The 18382-nt window shown below is 44.7% G+C and overlaps 1 protein-coding gene across 4 annotated transcripts; it reads left to right on the forward strand.

Moving 5' to 3' along the window:
• The first annotated feature begins 355 nt into the window (after positions 1 to 355).
• ZMAT3 (zinc finger matrin-type 3) lies at positions 356 to 18063 on the forward strand. Of its 4 annotated transcripts, XM_064164774.1 has the most exons (7): positions 356 to 439; positions 2494 to 2556; positions 6804 to 7123; positions 9417 to 9536; positions 11230 to 11396; positions 11507 to 11607; positions 12658 to 18063. In XM_064164774.1, exons 1-7 carry the CDS (start codon positions 409 to 411, stop codon positions 12867 to 12869), a joined length of 1014 nt encoding a protein of 337 aa, XP_064020844.1. In that variant the 5' UTR covers positions 356 to 408; the 3' UTR covers positions 12870 to 18063. The 4 variants fall into 4 exon arrangements, with proteins under 4 accessions (XP_064020844.1, XP_064020845.1, XP_064020848.1 ...); XM_064164775.1 differs by lacking the exons at positions 356 to 439; positions 2494 to 2556 and adding an exon at positions 2798 to 2890; XM_064164778.1 differs by lacking the exons at positions 356 to 439; positions 2494 to 2556 and adding an exon at positions 4180 to 4268.
• Positions 18064 to 18382: the final 319 nt, after the last annotated feature.

Genomic DNA, 18382 nt, shown 5'->3' on the forward strand with positions numbered 1-18382 from the left:
GGCGTGGTTCCCGCCTGCGCCTTCCGGTGCTCCCGGACTGCTCCCTCGGCGGTCTTCGCTTCGGTGTCCTGCTGCCACCTAGCGCGGCGGCGGCGGGGAAGCGCCGTGGCTCTGCGGTGCCGTGGGCGGAGCGGATGGTACCGCATGATTACAGTCCGTGAGGTGACCTGGCTGCAGACAAGTTTACAGAAGAGGAACGGGGTCATCGTCCAGGCTGGTGCTGCGGCACGACGTGGACCTAGCTGGCGGTGCCTCCCTCCTGTTTATTGTCGTAAACTCATGAGCGCTCTTCAGCACCTGCAGTTGGCAAGAACGGGTTTGACCAACCGAGCCCAGTGCGGTCGTGTCCCGTTTCCCTGTTGAACCTACAGCAGTACCCTGAGTTTTCTTCAGGGGTCTGCAGGAAGCATGGGGAGGGACTGGAGAAATAGGACGAGGGGTAAGGGTTTCAAACAGTGTTCAGTTTCAAACAAAGGTTTCGGTTAGATGTAAGGAAGACTTCACTGTGAGGTTGCTGAGGCACTGAGCAGGTTGCCCCCAAAAGCGGTTGATGCCCCAGCTCTGGAAGGGCTCAAGGCTAGGCTGCAGAGGACGTTGTGCAACCTATTTCAGTGGAAGGTGTCCCTGCCTGCAGCAGGAGGTTGGAGCCAGGCGATCTTTAAGGTCCCTTCCAAACCATTCTATGATTTAAGCTGCTGCTGGTACGATGTCACTGTATGTGAATCGGATTTCTGTTAAGAGTGGCCTAACAGGTGAAAAGCCTTACAAAAGAAGCATAGAGAAAACATATGCAATGTCTGCTCCCTGGAGATTTGAAGCTTCAGGGTCTGCAGTGAGATCACTGGGCTAGTTTAGCTTGGTGAAAGCCAACAAGACCCAACAAGTGAAGATCAGACTGAGGTGATGACAAGAAGGTGGTGACAAGGATTAATCAGCCAGGCATCTTAATCACTCTGAGTTTGATGGGATATTCTTTTAACAGGCATGATGGCATAAGCAACCTTTGGAGCCAGGTGGTGAGAATGTTGGTGAATTATCTTCCTTGAGATGCTGCCCCAGGGCCCAGCACAGGACTCAGTTTTCACCCTTGTCCAGGCTGCCACAGGGAACTCCAGCCATTAGCTGTAGCACCAGTCTCGCAGGCCGTGGCAAAATATACCCTGTTGCTGCTTCTACAAATTACCATGGTTTGTGACCCCAGCTGTAGTGATGTCTCTGATAAATGGGAAGTTTTTAGGATCTCACAGAAAACAGTAACAGGAAGGAGCAACGGATGTAAGCTGCAGCACAGGAGGTTCCACCTCAACACAAGGGGGAACTCTTTAAGGGTCCCAGAGCACTGCAACAGGCTCCCCAGAGAGGTTGTGGAGTCTCCTCTGGAGACTTTCAAGGCCCATCTGGATGCGTTCCTCTGTGACCTGAGCTAGTTTGTATGGTCTTGCTTTGGCAGGGAGGTTGGACTCGATGATCTCTTTGGGTCTCTTCCAACCCCTAACATCCTGTGATCCTGGGAAGTGAGGCAGGCTAATGGATTCCCAGGTGAATTAGCTGATTGCTACTGTAAGGTCTTGGTGATGGTCTTGGCTTGTATTGACAACTCCTGTTGCAATGAAATGGGAGAAAATCAACAGAAACTCTGTAGGTTTTGAAGTAAGGTGGCCTAAGCATGAGGGTGAGGCCTGGGCTGCTATCCGTGGTGGCTTGAGGGGAAATTAACTCACTTTGGCTGTGAATAGCATGAGTAAGCTGAAGCTGTTTATATAAAAATCCAGATTAATTGCACCTTCTGCTGTCAAAACCAGAAGGGGCCAGAGGGAAAACAAGAAAAAGATGACCCCGTGCAAAACCATAATTCAGAGTTTGAGCAGTTAAATATTTGGAACAACTTTTCAAGTGCATTTTAGCTCCTCAGTGGCAGAAAGCGTTTCAGTGACTGCCTGTTTCTGTGAGATTGTTAGGAAGAAGAAATCAGATCTGAAAAGCCAGCAACTAGCTGAGGCAGGAGAAGAAATGAGCATTTCCACCAGTGTGACCAGGTCACACAGAATCATAGCGTAGTTTGGGCTGGAAGGTCATCTTTAAAGGTCATCTATTCCAACCCCTATGCAGTGAACATGGACATCTGCAACAAGACCGGGTTGCTCAGAGCCCTGTCCAGTCTGACCGGGAGTGTTTCCAGGGATGGGGCTTCTACCCCTCGCTTTGCAACTTACACCAATGTTTCACCACTCTCACTGTAAATACTTTCTTCCTTATGTCTAGTTTAAACCTCCCTTCTTTTAGTTTAAAACTATCACCCCTCATCCTGTTGGAACAGGCCCTGCTAAAAAGTCTGTCCTCTTCTTTCTTCTAGACACCTTTTAAGTGCTGGAAGGCTGCAGAAAGGTGTCCCCGGAGCCGTCTATCTCTAGGCTGCACAACCCCAGCTGCTATTGCCCTCCTTCACAGGGGAGGTGCTCCAAGCCCTCTGATCGTTTTTGCGGCTTCCCCTAGGTACACCCCAGCAGGTCCGCGGCTCTCCCGTGCTGAAGACTCCAGAGCTGCACAGCGCTCCAGGTGAGTACTCTGCCGGCTAAAATATGCCCTAAACTCCCCGCTCCGAGCTCCGCAGCACGAATGGGCAGCTGCTGCTCTCATGGCAGCTTCCGCTCCGGCAGAACCAGCCCTTCCCCGTCGCACCGGCTGCGCGGCCAGCGGGCTCGGAGCCCGCCCCGCCGCCGGCCCGGCCCCGCCCCGCCGCGCCGCGCTGCGGTCACTTCCTGCAGCTGGTGGCGGCCGTGCCCGGCGGCCCCGGCCCTCCTGCGGCCTTGGGCACCGGCCGAAGTTGCGCCAGGCGAAGCGGCGCGGAGGGCCGGGGCCGCTGCCCGCAGCCCGCAGCTCCTGCCAGCGGGTAGGTGCACCGCAGGGGTGAACGGGCGCAGAGGGGCTGGGGGATGCCCGAGGAACACATAGCCCCGGCCTCGGTGGGTGGGAGCACTGGGTTTTAACCAGGGCTGGGGGCCGGCTTGGCCTGCCGGTACGATGTAACGGGAGGCTTGCAGTGTTTCTGCCCTGTCTGGGGAGGCTTAGGCTAGTTCAGTGCTGGGGGTGTCTGTGTCTGCCTCCCCTTTAGGCTGATTCTGTTTCTGCCTTTCCAGAATTGTGTGTTGGTGTCTTCAGTTCTTGCCCTGGTTGCAGCTATTCTGAGATAGTAGGTAGCAGGGCAGCTTTTTCTCAGCTTCCATCACCAAGACTGCAAGGCATGCAACTCTGCAGAAATGTCTGCTTGGCTATCAGAGTTTACACCATGGTTTCTGGTACCCTGGTGACCTAAGAGATGGTAAATGCCCTTTGTTTCTGCATTACTATGTATCTTTATCAGCAGAGGGTTTAGTAGGCCTTGCACCTTGAGGTGGAGGTACGGATGATATGTTTGTTTTGGTGTGCTGTCTTTGATCTCTGCAGCATCGTGAAATGGCCTTTCAGGGTGAGTTCTGTAGACCAAAGGTAAACTTTCTCACAAAGTTAGGTTATGTCAACTTTTTGAGGTATGAATGGACTTGAGAAATGTTTCTTATCTTGAAAAAAAAATCCCCAGACACAGAACTCAGTCATCGTTGTATAGATTGCTATCACTGTTGCTAGTTGTCTCAGCTGCATTTGAAAACTAATTCTGATGGGAACGCATGGCACCCGGATGTCTCCCTATGGTTTACTCGTATGGCCGAGGAGGTTCACATTGCATATGTGCCTTCTCCATTGAATAGTGCTCAGATTTGAGGACAGGCCAGTTCCTTTCCCAGAACTGTGAAGGTTACTTTCTGTTACCTGTGCCACCAGCAGTGCCTGACTATTACCAGACTGTGGTGTTAAGGGCATGGAGACTGGGTCTCCTCCTTCAGATGCCCCAACCTGAAAATAGTGAGAAGGGCTGCATGCCTGTCTCCCATGCACCCACCTGAGGACAACTGGCATGGGGTGGAAAGTGTGTCCTAGCCCATATGGTATGTAGGAGGAGGCATGGCTGAAATCTGAGATGCTGTCTTGAGGCAGAATGTCTCTGCTGCTCACCCTGAAAGAGTTGCAGGTGTTTACCCTGCCTTGGGCTCTCTGCCTGTGTCCCTGGTGATGTAGGTTCCTCATCCCTTTGCTGTTTCATAATGTAAAGATTTTGCGTTCTCGTGAAGGGAATAGAGGAGTCAAAGATGGCCTATTGCCTTCTGCTCCACAGAGTGTCTGTAGCAACCATCAGTGGAAGTTAAGAGGACATGTAAGGAAGCTGAACTTGGGTGATTTTTTTAAATTATTATTTTTAAAAACCAATATCTATGAGAAAGAAATCAATACATTTTGAGTATAATTCAGTGATGAAAGATCACCATCAGAAGAAAATTGGAGTTGCATATGCCAGGGTCAGTAGGTTCTACTTTTAAAATAACCCATGCAGCTTTAATTTTGTCTTCAGACTACTGTTTACTTTAGGAGTAAACAGTGAATGGCCTCACAATTAAAGATTTTCTAAGAATATTACATTACACCCTTTCCCCTGTGGATGCAGAACCCATAAGCACTGTGTCCTGTCTTGTCTACAACAAACCTCATCTGTGACTGTTGCATATGGAAGACTTGATACAACAAACACTCATGTAAAATTAAGCAGATAGATCCTAGTTGCCATTTACTTTAGATCACTTTATATTGCACTGTGAAGTGTTTGGCTATAATTTACTCCCATTTTAAGGAAAGAGGCCCATTAGGTTGAAATAAAACTCAGAAATCAGATGGCATGCTTACCTGCTTGCATAGTTAATCTAAAGTGCCTTAATAGACCTGCATTATGATATATTTAACCATCATGAATATGAACTTGTTCTATCCATGGCCCCATTGAAATTGATTAGGCTGTCTGCAGAGTACTGCTAGAGGAAACTAAAGATAGCAAAGTCTTTCTGTAGTTTTGCTTAATGAGGAGCATGCATTTTGGAAGTTGGAAAGAAAAAAAATACAGTGCTGGTGGATAATTTGTACTATCCCTTTCCTGTTTCCTCTTCCTTCTTTGTCATGGATTCCATTTTATCTTGTTTCAGTTAGTTTTCATTCTGCTGGTTTTGATTTTGTTTTTATATTGGCATGATGTTAGGTATAGTTCTTCTGGAGTTTCATAGAGGCGTGGTGCCAGAGAGCTGTTTAAAAATGTGAAAACTCTTGGTAGGCCTATTACTTTCCTAAAAGCATGTCCCCAAGGTAATGCAACTGGTCTTCTCTTTTGGTTTGGTTGTTGTTTTGTTTATTTGTTTATTGGTTCTTCTGTTTACTGCCAATAACTGCATAGCCTCCAATGTCATATTATTTGGAAGTCTGGCTGTAGAGGGAAATATTTCAGAGATGCTTGTGTCACTTCAATGCTGAAGTCCCACTGATTTTTACTTTTTTTCCCTGCAATTTTCCTAATGGAATGTAGACTTCTCTGGGGCTACACTGTGCAAGTTAATACAGTACCTCAAAATACAGACATCAACTGGGATTTGCTAGAGCTTGAATATAGCAAGATATTTATCTCCTGCTAACTTTAGCAGATTGAAAATCCCAGAAGTTATCCCAGATAAATGCTATCTACTTCTTCAGGTTCCTAAATGCCTTTGAAGTCAGATTCTATTTTCAAAGGCAGCTTAGGAACAAAGTGCCTATGCTGTATTTAATTTACCTCTCCCTAATTTTCCAGAAATGTTGTTTTAAAGTGTAGATGGGGCTCACTATTTGCTTAAACATGTGAACGAATCCTATAGTGTAAACATGGTTGCTACCAATGCAGTCTTAGCTGAAGTGATCTGCAAAGGCCAAGATAATGCTTCCTTCAATCCCAGTGTAGCAGTGATCAGGATTTGTTATGATAAGAAGCTAATGAGAAATTACAAAAGTAGCTGTGCCTTGATTTGTAATATCACTGCACTGCATTATTCTAGAGATGTTCATCCCAGGCTTTAGATGTGATTTATAAACTTTAATTAAATAAGCCTCTCAGAAACCTTTGTTGGAAATCTAAGGTTAGTTCTAAAAAACTTGAATTAATCAAGAAGTAATTGAATAAAGGTTAACATGGGATAAGCTCTCTATTTCTCAGAAGAAGATGCAGCTTTAAATGTTGCATCGATTGTAGTTAGTAAAGGAAACATGAGAAATGGCTCAAAGTCATTCAACGAGACCATGGAAGAGAACTCTTGGGAGGTGACTGTGCACAAGGTGTGCTCACTCTGGCTCTCATTCTGTGCTTTTTTGACATTTTTTAGCTTGCTTGAGAAAAGTTAATTGTAGAATATCTTTCCTCAGGAAAGTCTTTGCAAATATGTGAGAACTCTGTGTGTGTGTATCTACCTATGTATAAAAAACATATCTGCTTTGAAATACTTGAGCTTTTTTAAGCCATTGGTAGCAGTAATACATAGTAATGTTTCTTTAAGCTATTGGATGTGGCTCGCAGTTGTATTCCTCCCATTCCCATTAACAGTGCTTTGTGTGCTGTGCATGTTGCATGTCACATCTGTTAGTGAGGCATGTGTGCTGTGGGTCAGGTACTATAGTGGTTAGGAATCTTCACCTGTCCAGGAGGGTGCCATGGAGTATAACAACTGCATTTTGGGACTGCAATCCACTTACATAGATACTTTTTAAATGGGCCCTGACTGCTCTTTTTGTGGGATAAAATATTAGAAACTAACTTCATCCTCCTTGGAAGTAGAGGCAGTGAAGTTATGGAAGTTGTGCCACGGTGTGTTGGTGTTTCTGTTAGTGCTGCTTGTCTCAGCATTTGTGTTTCTCTGGTCTAGATCTGAAGAAGACTCATCCTTCAGAAGTAGCATGCTCACAGTCTTCTTGGCCAATGATTCTTCTACAGCAAGCAGGACTTCTTCCTCATCCTGAGAAGCCTTCATCTCTTCCTATGTCAGTGGTTACAAGGCCAAGAGCCAGCTCGCCACTGTCCCCACCAAAATCTCTCGAACTGGGGCCTTCCTTTCATACACAAGAAGAGGAGGTTGCAAAGGTGGAGGAGCAGGACCCTATGTTGGAAGAACTATGTAAGCCTCTGTGCTGCAAGCTGTGCAATGTCACTCTGAATTCAGCACAACAAGCCCAGGCTCATTACCAGGTAAGGAGAGCAGGGGGCAGGCATTTGGAGCTGCTGCATCTGCAGCTTGTGCAGACACACCTGTGCCAGCACATGGACTGCCAGTAGCATTGCTGTGGTAGCTCAGAGCTAAGTGTGGGCTCATACATGAAGAGTAACAGCTTCTCAAAGGGGTTTTGAGTGCTTTGTTGAGGTGGCTGAAGAAGCAGTATTTGAGTTAGCTCATCTGAAGCTACCTCTACCATCTACTGCACTGAAAGCTGCAGCTAGAACTGCTCTTTACACATATCTTCACCCTGCTTGAATTTGCTGTTTGTCCAGACATGCTGCAGTGCTTTCATTTAAGGTGTCATCACTGGAGCATGTTGTGGAAACTTTGTCCACAGGGACATAGAAGTACTACCAAGGTGACATGGGTGAAAGTGCAGACACTCATAATTTTCTGTTGCTTTATGCAATCTATTTTCCACCTGTACATTCTGATAGAACTTCTGATTCCACAGACATGGTTTCATAGGGCTTGGACAGATGTTTTCTGCTGGATCCAACAGTGCAGTTAAGAAAGGGAGCTTCTGCTGTGTGCTCATCACTACCTTGTTCCTGTGATTGTGCACACAGCTGATCTGCTGGTGGGGACATTTATGCAAACTTGTGCATCAGCTGAACCAGTTCCGACTGAATTAATTTTGTTCCAACTGGTCTGGTTAACTGGACTGAAATAGGGACTATTTGCATGTGATTCTCTATATATCATAGTCTTATGTTACCCCATTGTACTAGTACCTTCATTATCTCCACATCACAGGCCAAAATGACTCTTTATGATGTCATTTTGGCCTGTGATGTGGAGATAGTAACTTTTACCACCAGCAAATAACAGAGGATGGTTGTCCATACTCGTGGACATCAGACTCAGATTTCAGGTTCGCTGTTGGTCTTGGAAAAAGCAATATTGTGCCAGTGAAGGGGGAGGTTGAATTAGTGTTACACTTCACCATCTGATTTTTGGAATGTTTATGCCATGAAAAGAGAGAAGTGTGTTTGTAGTATATAACTGCACAGAATCACAGAATTTCAGGGGCTGGAAGTGACCTTGAAAGATCATCTAGTCCAACCCCCCTGCCAGAGCAGGATCACCTATACCAGATCACACAGGAACACATCCAGACAGGTTTTGAATATCTCCAGAGAGGGAGACTACACAATCCCCCTGGGCAGCCTGTTCCAGTGTTCTGTCACCCTCAGAGGGAAAAAATTCCTCCTCATGTTTACATGAAGCTTTCTGTGCCTCAGCTTCCACCCATTGCCCCTTGTCCTGTCATTGGGCATCACCCAGCAGAGCCTGCCTGCATCCTTCTGGCACTCGCCCTTTACATCTTTATAAACACTGATGAGGTCTCCCCTCAGTCTCCTCTTCTCCAAGCCCCAGCTCCCTCAGTCTGTCCTCAAAAGAGAGATGTTCCATTCCCTTAATCATCTTTATGGCTCTGTATTGGACTTTCTCAAGCAGTTCTATGTCCTTCTTGAACTGGGGGGCCCAGAAGTGGACACAGTACTCCAGATGTGGCCTCACCAGAGCAGAGTAGAGCGGGAGGAGGACTTCTTTCAACCTACTAGCCACAGCTCTTCTAATACACCCCAGAACTGCATTGCCCCTCCAGGCCACAAGCGCATGTTGCTGGCTCATGGTCAACCTCCCCTCAACTAGGACCCTCAAATCCTTTTCCCCTTTGCTGCCTTCCAGCAGGTTAGTTCCCAACCTATACCGATACCTGGGGTTGTTCTTTCCTAGGTGCAAGACTCTACATTTGCCCTTGCTGAATTCCATTAAAACTTGCATTTGTGGATGTACATACTCTCATGTAGCTGTATCAGGCTTACAAAACACCAAAAAGAACTGGAGTGTTTATTTTCCAAGAGAAAATAAAACAAGAAGCAAGTTTTTTTGGGATTCAGTCATGTTTTACTCATGCTTGCAGCCACGTGAAGTGTGTGTGTGCACACTGAAGCTTCTCAAAAACCTATGCAAAGCAGTTAATGTTTCATGTTTAAAATACAAAGTACTAGTTCTAAGTGAAATGGAAACAGATTGAGGAACTAATTGTAAACCTACTCATTTGAGAGAATGTTAGGTGATGAGTATTTTAGAGAAAGGGGAGAATGTCAGCATCTCTCAAGTCCACAGCTGTTATTTGCTGAGTGACACATGATGTGACGTCTTCATGATTGCTTTCTCATTTCAGTCTCTGGATCTTTTTCCTTTAAGTGTAAGATACTATTACTGGACAGCCATTAATTTGGGTTTTCTCTGCAGGGTAAAAACCACAGTAAGAAACTCCGAAATTACTATGCTGCCAATAGTTGTCCAGCACCTGCCAGAATGAGCAATTCGGTTGAGCCTGCCCCGCCTCAGATTGTCACCCATCCCGCTCAGGTGAGGCATGACTGCGATCCCTGCTGCTTACTTGTCTCCTAACCTCCAGTAAGGATAGCTAGATCTTGTACCTTGAGGATTACTGGGAAAGGATTTTCTTTGACACAGGATAGTGGAAATAGCCTGTTGTGAGTGAGCAGTTTGCTCTCCTTTGAAGGGGCAGATACTGATCTGCTCTTGCAGCAGAATACTGGACTTGAAAGGTTGTTTTTCTCCATGGTAAATACTTTGTTTCCTAGGTAAGTCTGATGTGCTGCTGATTAGGGTTGGTTAAGGACAGGTGTAAAACAGCATTGTTGGAGCTGGATTGGGACACGAGGGCGTGGCATCATCCCTCTATCGTGTGAGGGAAGCCTTCATGGAAAAAGTGCTTAGGTTCTCCTACACCCATTGCCCAGGGCTGTTAGCAAATCCCTCTTTTGTTGCTCCTTATTCCTGTATGCGAGGTGAATAGATTGTTCCCTCAGTGATTCAGATTAGTTCTGTTAGGCACATTAGAGGCAAAAGAGATAAATTTTGTTTTCTTATAGAGAAGAGACTCTAGAAGAGTCACGAGACTGAACAGCTAACCTTGCTCTTGTGTGTGACTGTGCAGGGAACAACAGCTGGGCTGCAGCGATGGAAGCTGTGCCTGTCATTGCCCAAAGCATAAACCTCTGTCGTCTGTAGAAAAGCAAAGAGCATTTGCCATGAGTGGCAGACTATTATACCTGCTGTTGGAGCCTCCAGAGGGAGACTTAGTCCCATGTGAAATAACTGTAGCTCACAAAACTCAATTGTGAGAGTACTGGGTCCTATGCTAGGTAGTGGGACTTGGGTGCTGTACCTACTGAGATATCTGACACTTTTTTTTTTTAATGGAGAAAATGATCCATGGCAATAAAAAGATCACACTGGGGCCATTTGAGGATTCATGTTGTAGTATAGAAGTTAGAATTGTATGTGTCTATAAGCTTGAGCAATATCGGAGGAAATGAGAAAGAAATTTGGTTCGGGAAGTGCTGCAGTGACATGGCTGAGTGTGTGAATCATTGCTGCTGTGCTGTGGATGGTACACACTGAGAAGGCATGATTGCTGCCCTGCTCAATATTTGGTCTGCCTGACTAGACAGGCAAGGTGTTCTTCGTGTGGCAGGAGCCTACTCACCTGAGGCTGCGTCCTTCCTTTGAAGACTTGACTGAGGTGTCCTGCTACCCGAAAAGTAAGGATCAGAGGGTTGGCAACTCTGCTATTTTTTTTCTTACCTCTTAGTGTGGTCAGGTTGCTGTGTAGAGACAGCACTGTGGAGAGATTAGGTACACTGTAAACAGGAGAGAGAAACACTTTTACCTTTCAGTCGGTCTTCCTCAGTGTGAAAGTCACAGCAGTCAGAGGCATAATGGCTGTGATTGAAACAAGCCTCTGCAGCTATTTCAGAGGCACAGGGTGTTTGCTCAGATTGCCTTTTCTCTCCATCTGAGGGTGGGGATTTACCTAGAAGGAATTTGCAGATTCTTCTGGAGACTGAGGCAGGGAAAGTGAAATTCTTTTAAGAACAGTTAGGGAAGTACTTAAGTCTCCTAATCCATATGCTCTAATTCCAGCTCTCTTGATGTCTGATCAAACTGATACTGATCTCAGTCCCTATGATTCCAGTGTTTCAACGATTTAACCTTCCCGTGTTTCACATGCTGTCTTTGCCTTTGCTGCTAGGTGGGATCCAGTAAACCGGGTGGCAGAGTGATCTTGGCCACAGAGAATGATTACTGCAAGCTTTGTGATGCCTCGTTTAGTTCTCCGGCTGTGGCACAGGCTCACTACCAAGGGAAAAATCATGCCAAGCGGCTGCGCCTTGCAGAAGCACAGAATAACTCGTTCTCGTAGGTATTGTTAACTCCACGCTCAGGCTAAAAGCATGTGGCAGTGTCTCTGGCAGTCTTTTTCTCAGAAAACTCTCAATTGCAGCTGTTCATATTTGTTTAATCTTCAGGGACGCATCAGAACTAGGCAAACGGAGGGCAAGGAAAGAAGGGAATGAATATAAGATGATGCAGAACAGAAGAAACATATATACAGTTCAAAACAACACAGGTAACTGGGAGCTTGCATCTGTTCTATAGTTGGAATAGTAATGAATAATGAACAAACTTGTTTTGCTTCTGCTTTCTCTAGTAGCAGAGACAGGTAGTCCTAGCTCTGCTGAGCATTCATGTCTGCATGTTTTTTTTTCCCAGCTGCTAAAGTTGCTTTGTTTTGTCAGCCTGCTTGCTAGTTCAGTTTCTCAGTTTGTAACTTAATTTACCATCTGCCTGTCTCTAAAGGCTGCTCTAAATGGCGACAGTTTTCTTGCTTTATTTTCTTGGCAAGTGGCCAGGTGCTTTGACTCCTACTGTGTCACATCAACCTGTACTTGCACTCCCATGACCAGAAGGAGAGAGCGTGTTAGCCACTCTCTAAGACCATCTGTTTCTAGAGTAGAGTCCTTCTCCAGGTGTGGGATGCTGACTTTGCCTCTTTACTGTGATTTAAAGTGTGTTTTATAGTGTCCATCTCAGCATCTGTTTCTTTTGTGAAGTTGTGTTATGAGCATATATTAGCTGAAACCCAGATTTCTGATGAGCTTGGTTTAATTGTGTCATTCTAACCACTGCTGTGTGGAAAAGAAAAATCTTTTAAAGTAAAATTATCACAAAATTATTTTTAATAGAAATTGCTGGCAGCATATTCTAATCAAAAGACTGTTCTAATTCTGGAATTGAAAGGTTCAAAACTAATGACTGATTCATCCCTTAAATTATTAGACTGCTAATTTTCAAAGCCCTGTTGATTCTTTGTAAGACTGGGGCAGCAAGACCACTCTGCTGCTTTAGAAAACACCAGCCAGTACTGCTCCCCTGCATGCTACATCCCTGTAAATCTGGATCTCAGTAGAGAAATCATGTGAAAAAGTAAAGTTTAGACTCTGATCAGTAAAGAAGCTAGTCTTTGGCTGCTCTTTAGTCATTTGTTGGACTTAAAAATTGTCATAGAATCAACCAGGTTGGAAGAGACCTCCAAGATCATCCAGTCCAACCTATCACTGGGCTGCTTCAAGCTCTTCTTCCTTATGGATTAACCAGGCCTTTTCTGTTGATTCCTCAGGTCCTTACTTCAATCCCCGCTCACGCCAGAGGATTCCTCGGGATCTGGCCATGTGTGTCACCCCCAGTGGCCAGTTCTACTGCTCCATGTGCAATGCCGGGGCCAGCGAGGAGATGGAGTTCAGACAGCACTTAGAAAGCAAGCAGCATAAAAGCAAGGTGTCGGAGCAGCGGTACCGGAGCGAGATGGAGAACCTAGGCTATGTACAATGACGCGCCACCCTTGGTAGTAGTTCGCCAATAGAGCAGCTTGTCTCTCGCCTGCTGTTTGCCACATGCCCTGCTTTGTGCTCCATTTGATAGGAGTATGCTCTTGAGCTGTACATGTAACACCTGCAAACTTAATGGTATGGTTAGATTTTTTTTCTGTCCTAGTTGGCAGGATGATGCTGTGCAGGACATGAAGTGTTTTTGGTGTTTGTTTGCTAATTATCTAAGGCTCTTCATTGTATTGAGTGGTGGGGAGGACTTTGTCTTCTTCTCAGCCTTCTGCACAAATATGCAACGCTCAAGAAGTGCTGGGAACTTCTGTGATTGTACCACAGAGGTGGACCATGTGCAAAGCCCACTCCCCTCCTTGTGCACCACACAGCAGTGCTCCAGAATTCCTCCCTTTAGCAGACTGAATCTCTGGGCAGCTTGTAAAAAAGGAGCAGGAGCTGGGCCTGTGAATTTGTGAATTAGGTGGTGTACTTGTCCACAAATTGCTGCTTGTGGCCTCCATTACAGCCCAGAGTAGGTTCTTTCCACATCTTTATAGAAAGGCTGTGCATACCTCTCCTCCTTGGAGAGTCTTGCCTCTTACTGCTTCATCTGAGATGCAGATTTCATTTGGAACATCTGGCATTGGATATCAGCTGATTAGCCCCATTTTGAAAAGCTCTCTTCCACCAGTTAACAATGGAGAGATTCTCTGTGTAGTTGGCTGAGCATCCTAATGCACCGTGGGTGTATTTCGTCTCCCTGAAGAGTGTCCGTGGGGATCTCAGTGGTTTAATGAAATGAATCAGAAAGCAAAGCTGCTCAGATGAGATGTGCTCTGCTCTGATTCTGCCTTAGACTGAGTGAGGTTGAGAATATATTGGAGCGAGCTGTCAGATGTAGTTTCTTTGCATACTGATGTGGAAGAGAGCAAGTGTTAATCTGTGGTCTGCAGCTCTATTGCTTTGAGAGAGCAGGGCTGTTTGGCCTTTGAGGAACAGACACTGGTATTGCCCACTTCCATGCCATTCCCTGGACAAATCCCAGTGGGTCTTACAGAGGAGAGCTGAGATGCTCTAGAGCTACCAATAGTGGATGAATTTCCCCCCCTCTTTCTTTTCCTGTCTCAGGATGGGTTTTATTTCCATTCCTTGATGTGAATGTCAATGTTTTAGGGACCATCAAAATCCAAAGTTAGGTAGGGCATAAATGTGAGGGGTAATAATTGTTTGACTAACAGCTTTTTGGCCATGCAGAGGAATTCATGAAACTTGTTAAGCAACATTTTAAGTGTAGACAAGCCCAAAGGGTGTGTGTCTGTTTGGATTTTCCTTAGCAAAAGTAGGAGGATAAAGAGAAGAAGGGCTGACTTTTTCTGCTCATTTGGCTGGGTGTGAGGAGCTGATTGCAATCTAATTCACAGTGTTTCTAAAACGTTGGCTCCAGTGGCAAGTGCAGCACATAGGTAACCTCTGTTGGACCTGATTCACCACTGTGCTGCTACAGCTGTACGCTGGTACAGCTCCATTGACTTCAGTGGCAGGTGCAGAGAGGGGGTAAAGGAAGCATCATGGCTTGTCTCTCAATCCTCATTAGGCAGATTGCCGAATTAGATGAAGCTCCATTGGTTTCACTAGCATTTTACCAAGGATAAATTTTACTTAGTGCATAGTGTTGAGGGTAGCTCCCTCACTCCCTTTTTTTTTGCCATTTTGATCCTGCCTCTTGCATTCCAGAAGGACTTTCTGCTTGCCTTAAAAAATGGAAAATGAGTAAACAAAAAATATAGATAGTTTTAACCTGTTTTTCTAGTCCACCTCAAAAGAAGTTTGTTGTACTTGGCTACTGGTCAGAAATTGAGTATTGCTATCTTTAACTACCTGAGCTTCAGGTGGCCATACAATCTTGATGCAGCCTTCCTGAATCCAGGTACAATAGCCAAAACCAACCCTCATGCATCATTCCATACTAATTGTTGTCCTGCAGATACAGATAGATCAGTGGACATCCTCTTGAATGGGATTTCCTCCTCTCCTTTTTGCAAAGCTCTATCAAACAGAGTTTGTACACTGGAGAATGTTAGAAGGTAGGAGGACAGATGCCCAGGTTGCAAATCACTAACTGAGCAGTTGTGACAGCTTGTAAGTCTGTTTCTTCGGTGCTTTCCTACCTCTGGCTCCCCCTCTGTGCAGTGTTGAAGAGCTCTTCCCTTGCAAAAATCTCTTCTCAGCTTTTTTGCCTCATCTTTTGCTGTCAAAGAAGGGCTCTAGATTTCTCTTTGTGTTCTGTCTTTTGTTCTGCTAGTCTGACCCCACTGTGCAGGGACAGAGGGAGTTGGACGAGCCTTACCACAGTGCGCTTCACCAGAGTGATCCCTGCATTATGGTTAAACACCTCTCTTGCTGTAAATTAAAGCATGGCATTTCCCACAGGCTGCAATTAGTAGCAGAAAAACAACCCTTTGTGGAATACAATCTGCAGGAGCTGGAGGTGCTGATGCCTAGCTTATTGCTAGAGCCAGGGAGGCATTTTTGTTTGCTTTATGTCTCAAAAATCAACTCTTCTCCACTTTGGTTGCTGCTCCTGCTTCCAGCCCAGAAATCTGCTCTTTGGTATTTCCAGTGACTGTTGGAAGTGTCAAAACTCAGTTTAGTCATGTGCTGTTACCTCCTGGTGACAGCTGCTGCAGATGTCTCACAGCACATCAGCATGCTATTGGGCTTGGGAGAATGTGTGGGTGAGATGCAGGGGGCTGTTCCTGCAGGCTCCTCTCTGCATGGGGCTGGGTCTAGTTTTGAGGAATGGCTTGAGTCTGCCCCACAGAGAGGCCTGTACCTGCTTTGTTTTGTTCAAGGGAGTACAACAAGTGAATGTCATTGTCCTGAGAATTTCCAAGTGATGAGTTATACAGTAGATGTGGAGCAGACAATGGGACTCAAGCACTCTTGCTGAGTGAAGCAGCCGAGCCTTGTTTTGCCCCAGTGCAAAGTGTAATCCTTTCCTTCAAATGACCAAATCTTTCCTCTCCCTTTTCAGCATTGCTTAATGGTTGTAAGCTTCCCAGTCTCCCTCTAGCATAGGAGATCACTGACTGTTAAGAGCAAACACCCCACCTTACTAACACGATGAGGCTTCAGGGCAATCCAAACTCATACATGTCAGTATGACAAACTGGTTGGATCCTGATCTTTGTTTTTTGGTGAAAGCTGTTCTTCAAACAAGCATTCGAAACACATATTGAAAACATGTCCTTGCCAAACCCTGTTTGACAGAGATGGGCTGGGGAGACTGTATGGCTGTAGTACCATTTTCAGACCCACTCATTCGTTCTTTCACATTCAAGTACCAAACCTAAGAATCAGGACTTCTGTGAAGCTGTCACATTGGCCAGTAGGTTGATGACTTTTGCTGCTAGAAACGAAATGTAAACCAGTGTGTTCATATTTATTTTACTGTGCTGACCACTAGTTGATTTGTTAATATTTAAGACATTGTTCTGTAGGTTGTTTTTGTTGAAATAGGAGTCTCTACATGGCACTTTGCTTTTGGATTGGAGCAGGTATTTATTATAGTTGTGAACGTGTTTTCCCTGCAACATATGCATTGTTTTCTTTCATTTGGTGCACACCAAACAAAACAACCCAACTCAAACAACAAAACTTACTCTCCCCAAAAAACCCAAACACAGCAACACCCAAATCCAACCAATGGATCATCTTTGTTTCTTTTCATGCCGAACAAAGTGGGGATTTTCTTGCAACTTGCTCATTAAATGTCCAGGGGTGTCTGTATTTTTTTCCCCTCTAATGGTTCTTTTGGTAACTTGGGATGATATTTTTAAAGACAAATGACATTCATGCTACATGTAAGCATTTCTTTTAAGGCAAGGAAGTAAACCATATGGAATCCCTGAGGATTATGAAAGTGATACTATTTTCTTTGTATTAAGCATTAGTTGTTATTTTGTGTTCTGCACTAACAAGTAAATGAGTTATAATCTTGCCTAACATTGGTCGCTTTTTGGCTCTCTTTGCTTTCTTCATGCACATCAAAAGGAACCCTGAAAACTTCTGTGGAGTTGCCTATGATGGTCATCAATGTAACAAAATGCAGGGTTTTTTTCTGTAAAGTTGCTTGTTTTTCTTTCCTTTCCTGGATGCCCATTTTAGGGCATTAGATGGGAAAGCTACTGCCATAAGCACGAGTTTATATTTTAGCTTATTATTAATGCATGATGTCCTTTTGCTATTTTACTTAAGTGATACTCTCACCTGTAACCAATGAGAATCCTGCCTCAGGCAGGAGTAACAGAAATACCTTAGCTAAATACATTATGTTGGCTAGGGCCAGGCAAGGTACCATGCTAAAATTTGTCTTTTACTCCCATGTTTGAATTACAACACTCTTAAGGTTTTGCTTTTTTTTGAGGAAGGCATTTCTGATTCTGTAAGGATTTGGTCCTGCTCTGGCTAAAACAGTTTGAAGTATGGTGACTTTAGCTGAGTAGGAGCAAGCCTTGAAAACCCTTCAGGAATTTCACATTGCTGATATTTTCTCATGTATGCGTGTTTTGTTTTGTGCTTTTGGTTTTTGTCTTTTTTTTTTTCCAAAGATGTTACAACCATGTATACAAGGATGCTCTGGATGAGATGGACATCAGTTGCTCATCATGGAAAAACAAATGTTGTGGCTGTCAAAGGATTGACAGAAAATGGAGAGATATGGTCCTGGTTTCTTTGAAGCCAGTGCTGAGTTCCTGTTGTTTTGAGCTGTGCTGTCTTCTTTGCCATCTGCATGAAGTTGAAAGTGAAAATATAAAAGGAAAATCCACTTTCAAATAAATGTGGTCAAGGAGTAGTTCTGGGAATCTCTCCTTTAAAAAATGGATCACAACTGAAAATGTCTTTTTATCTGAAGTACCTGCAGGTAAAGGAAGGACTGTGGATTTTTAAAAGTAAGATCAGTTTTTCAGTCAGTGTTTTGCAGGGGAAATACTACTTGATGTGATTTCCTTCTGCCTCTGTCCAGCAGCATCATTTGCAATGCTTTGAATATGTTTCATCTAGAGCCTTCTTGTCAGGTTTGGTTTTGTACGTTTGTCCTTAATTTCTTTATATTGTACTGACCCCTGTGAGGGAGTAGTTGATGAAAAAGAGTTTTGTTTTGTTTTTTCTTCTTCAGTACATAATAAATCATCTTGCTCTTATCATTGTGCAGCCTTAGTGTTTGGTGTTGCTGTTGCTTCTGATAGGGCTGGTCTATGCATGACTGAGCTGATTTTAGCTTAGTAGTGAGCGTGACTACATAAGAGCTTTGTTTTAGTAGGCTGATAAAGAAGTATAGTTCAGTGTAGGATTCATTGCTCTGGAGGGGGGGAGGTGTCACTGTACTTTTAAATATTACCTAAAGCCAGATGAATTCTCTCTCTGAGCTGGCTTGGCTTGGGGAGGGATTGGGAGAGCTCAGCATCTGACAAGATGAGAAACAGAAGGTACAGAAAGGGCTCTGTTTCTGGCTGTGCTTTC

This window comes from Pogoniulus pusillus, chromosome 26 (assembly GCF_015220805.1).
Source record: "Pogoniulus pusillus isolate bPogPus1 chromosome 26, bPogPus1.pri, whole genome shotgun sequence".
Taxonomy (NCBI): Eukaryota; Metazoa; Chordata; class Aves; order Piciformes; family Lybiidae; genus Pogoniulus; species Pogoniulus pusillus.

Excerpts from the sequence above, each read along its gene's own strand:
- ZMAT3 (XM_064164774.1), top strand. The coding sequence starts at position 409 with ATGGGGAGGGACTGGAGAAATAGGACGAGGG. Across the intron at positions 9,537-11,229 it reads TTGTCACCCATCCCGCTCAG|GTGGGATCCAGTAAACCGGG; the intron begins GTGAGGCATGAC and ends CTTTGCTGCTAG. Across the intron at positions 11,608-12,657 it reads TACAGTTCAAAACAACACAG|GTCCTTACTTCAATCCCCGC; the intron begins GTAACTGGGAGC and ends TTGATTCCTCAG.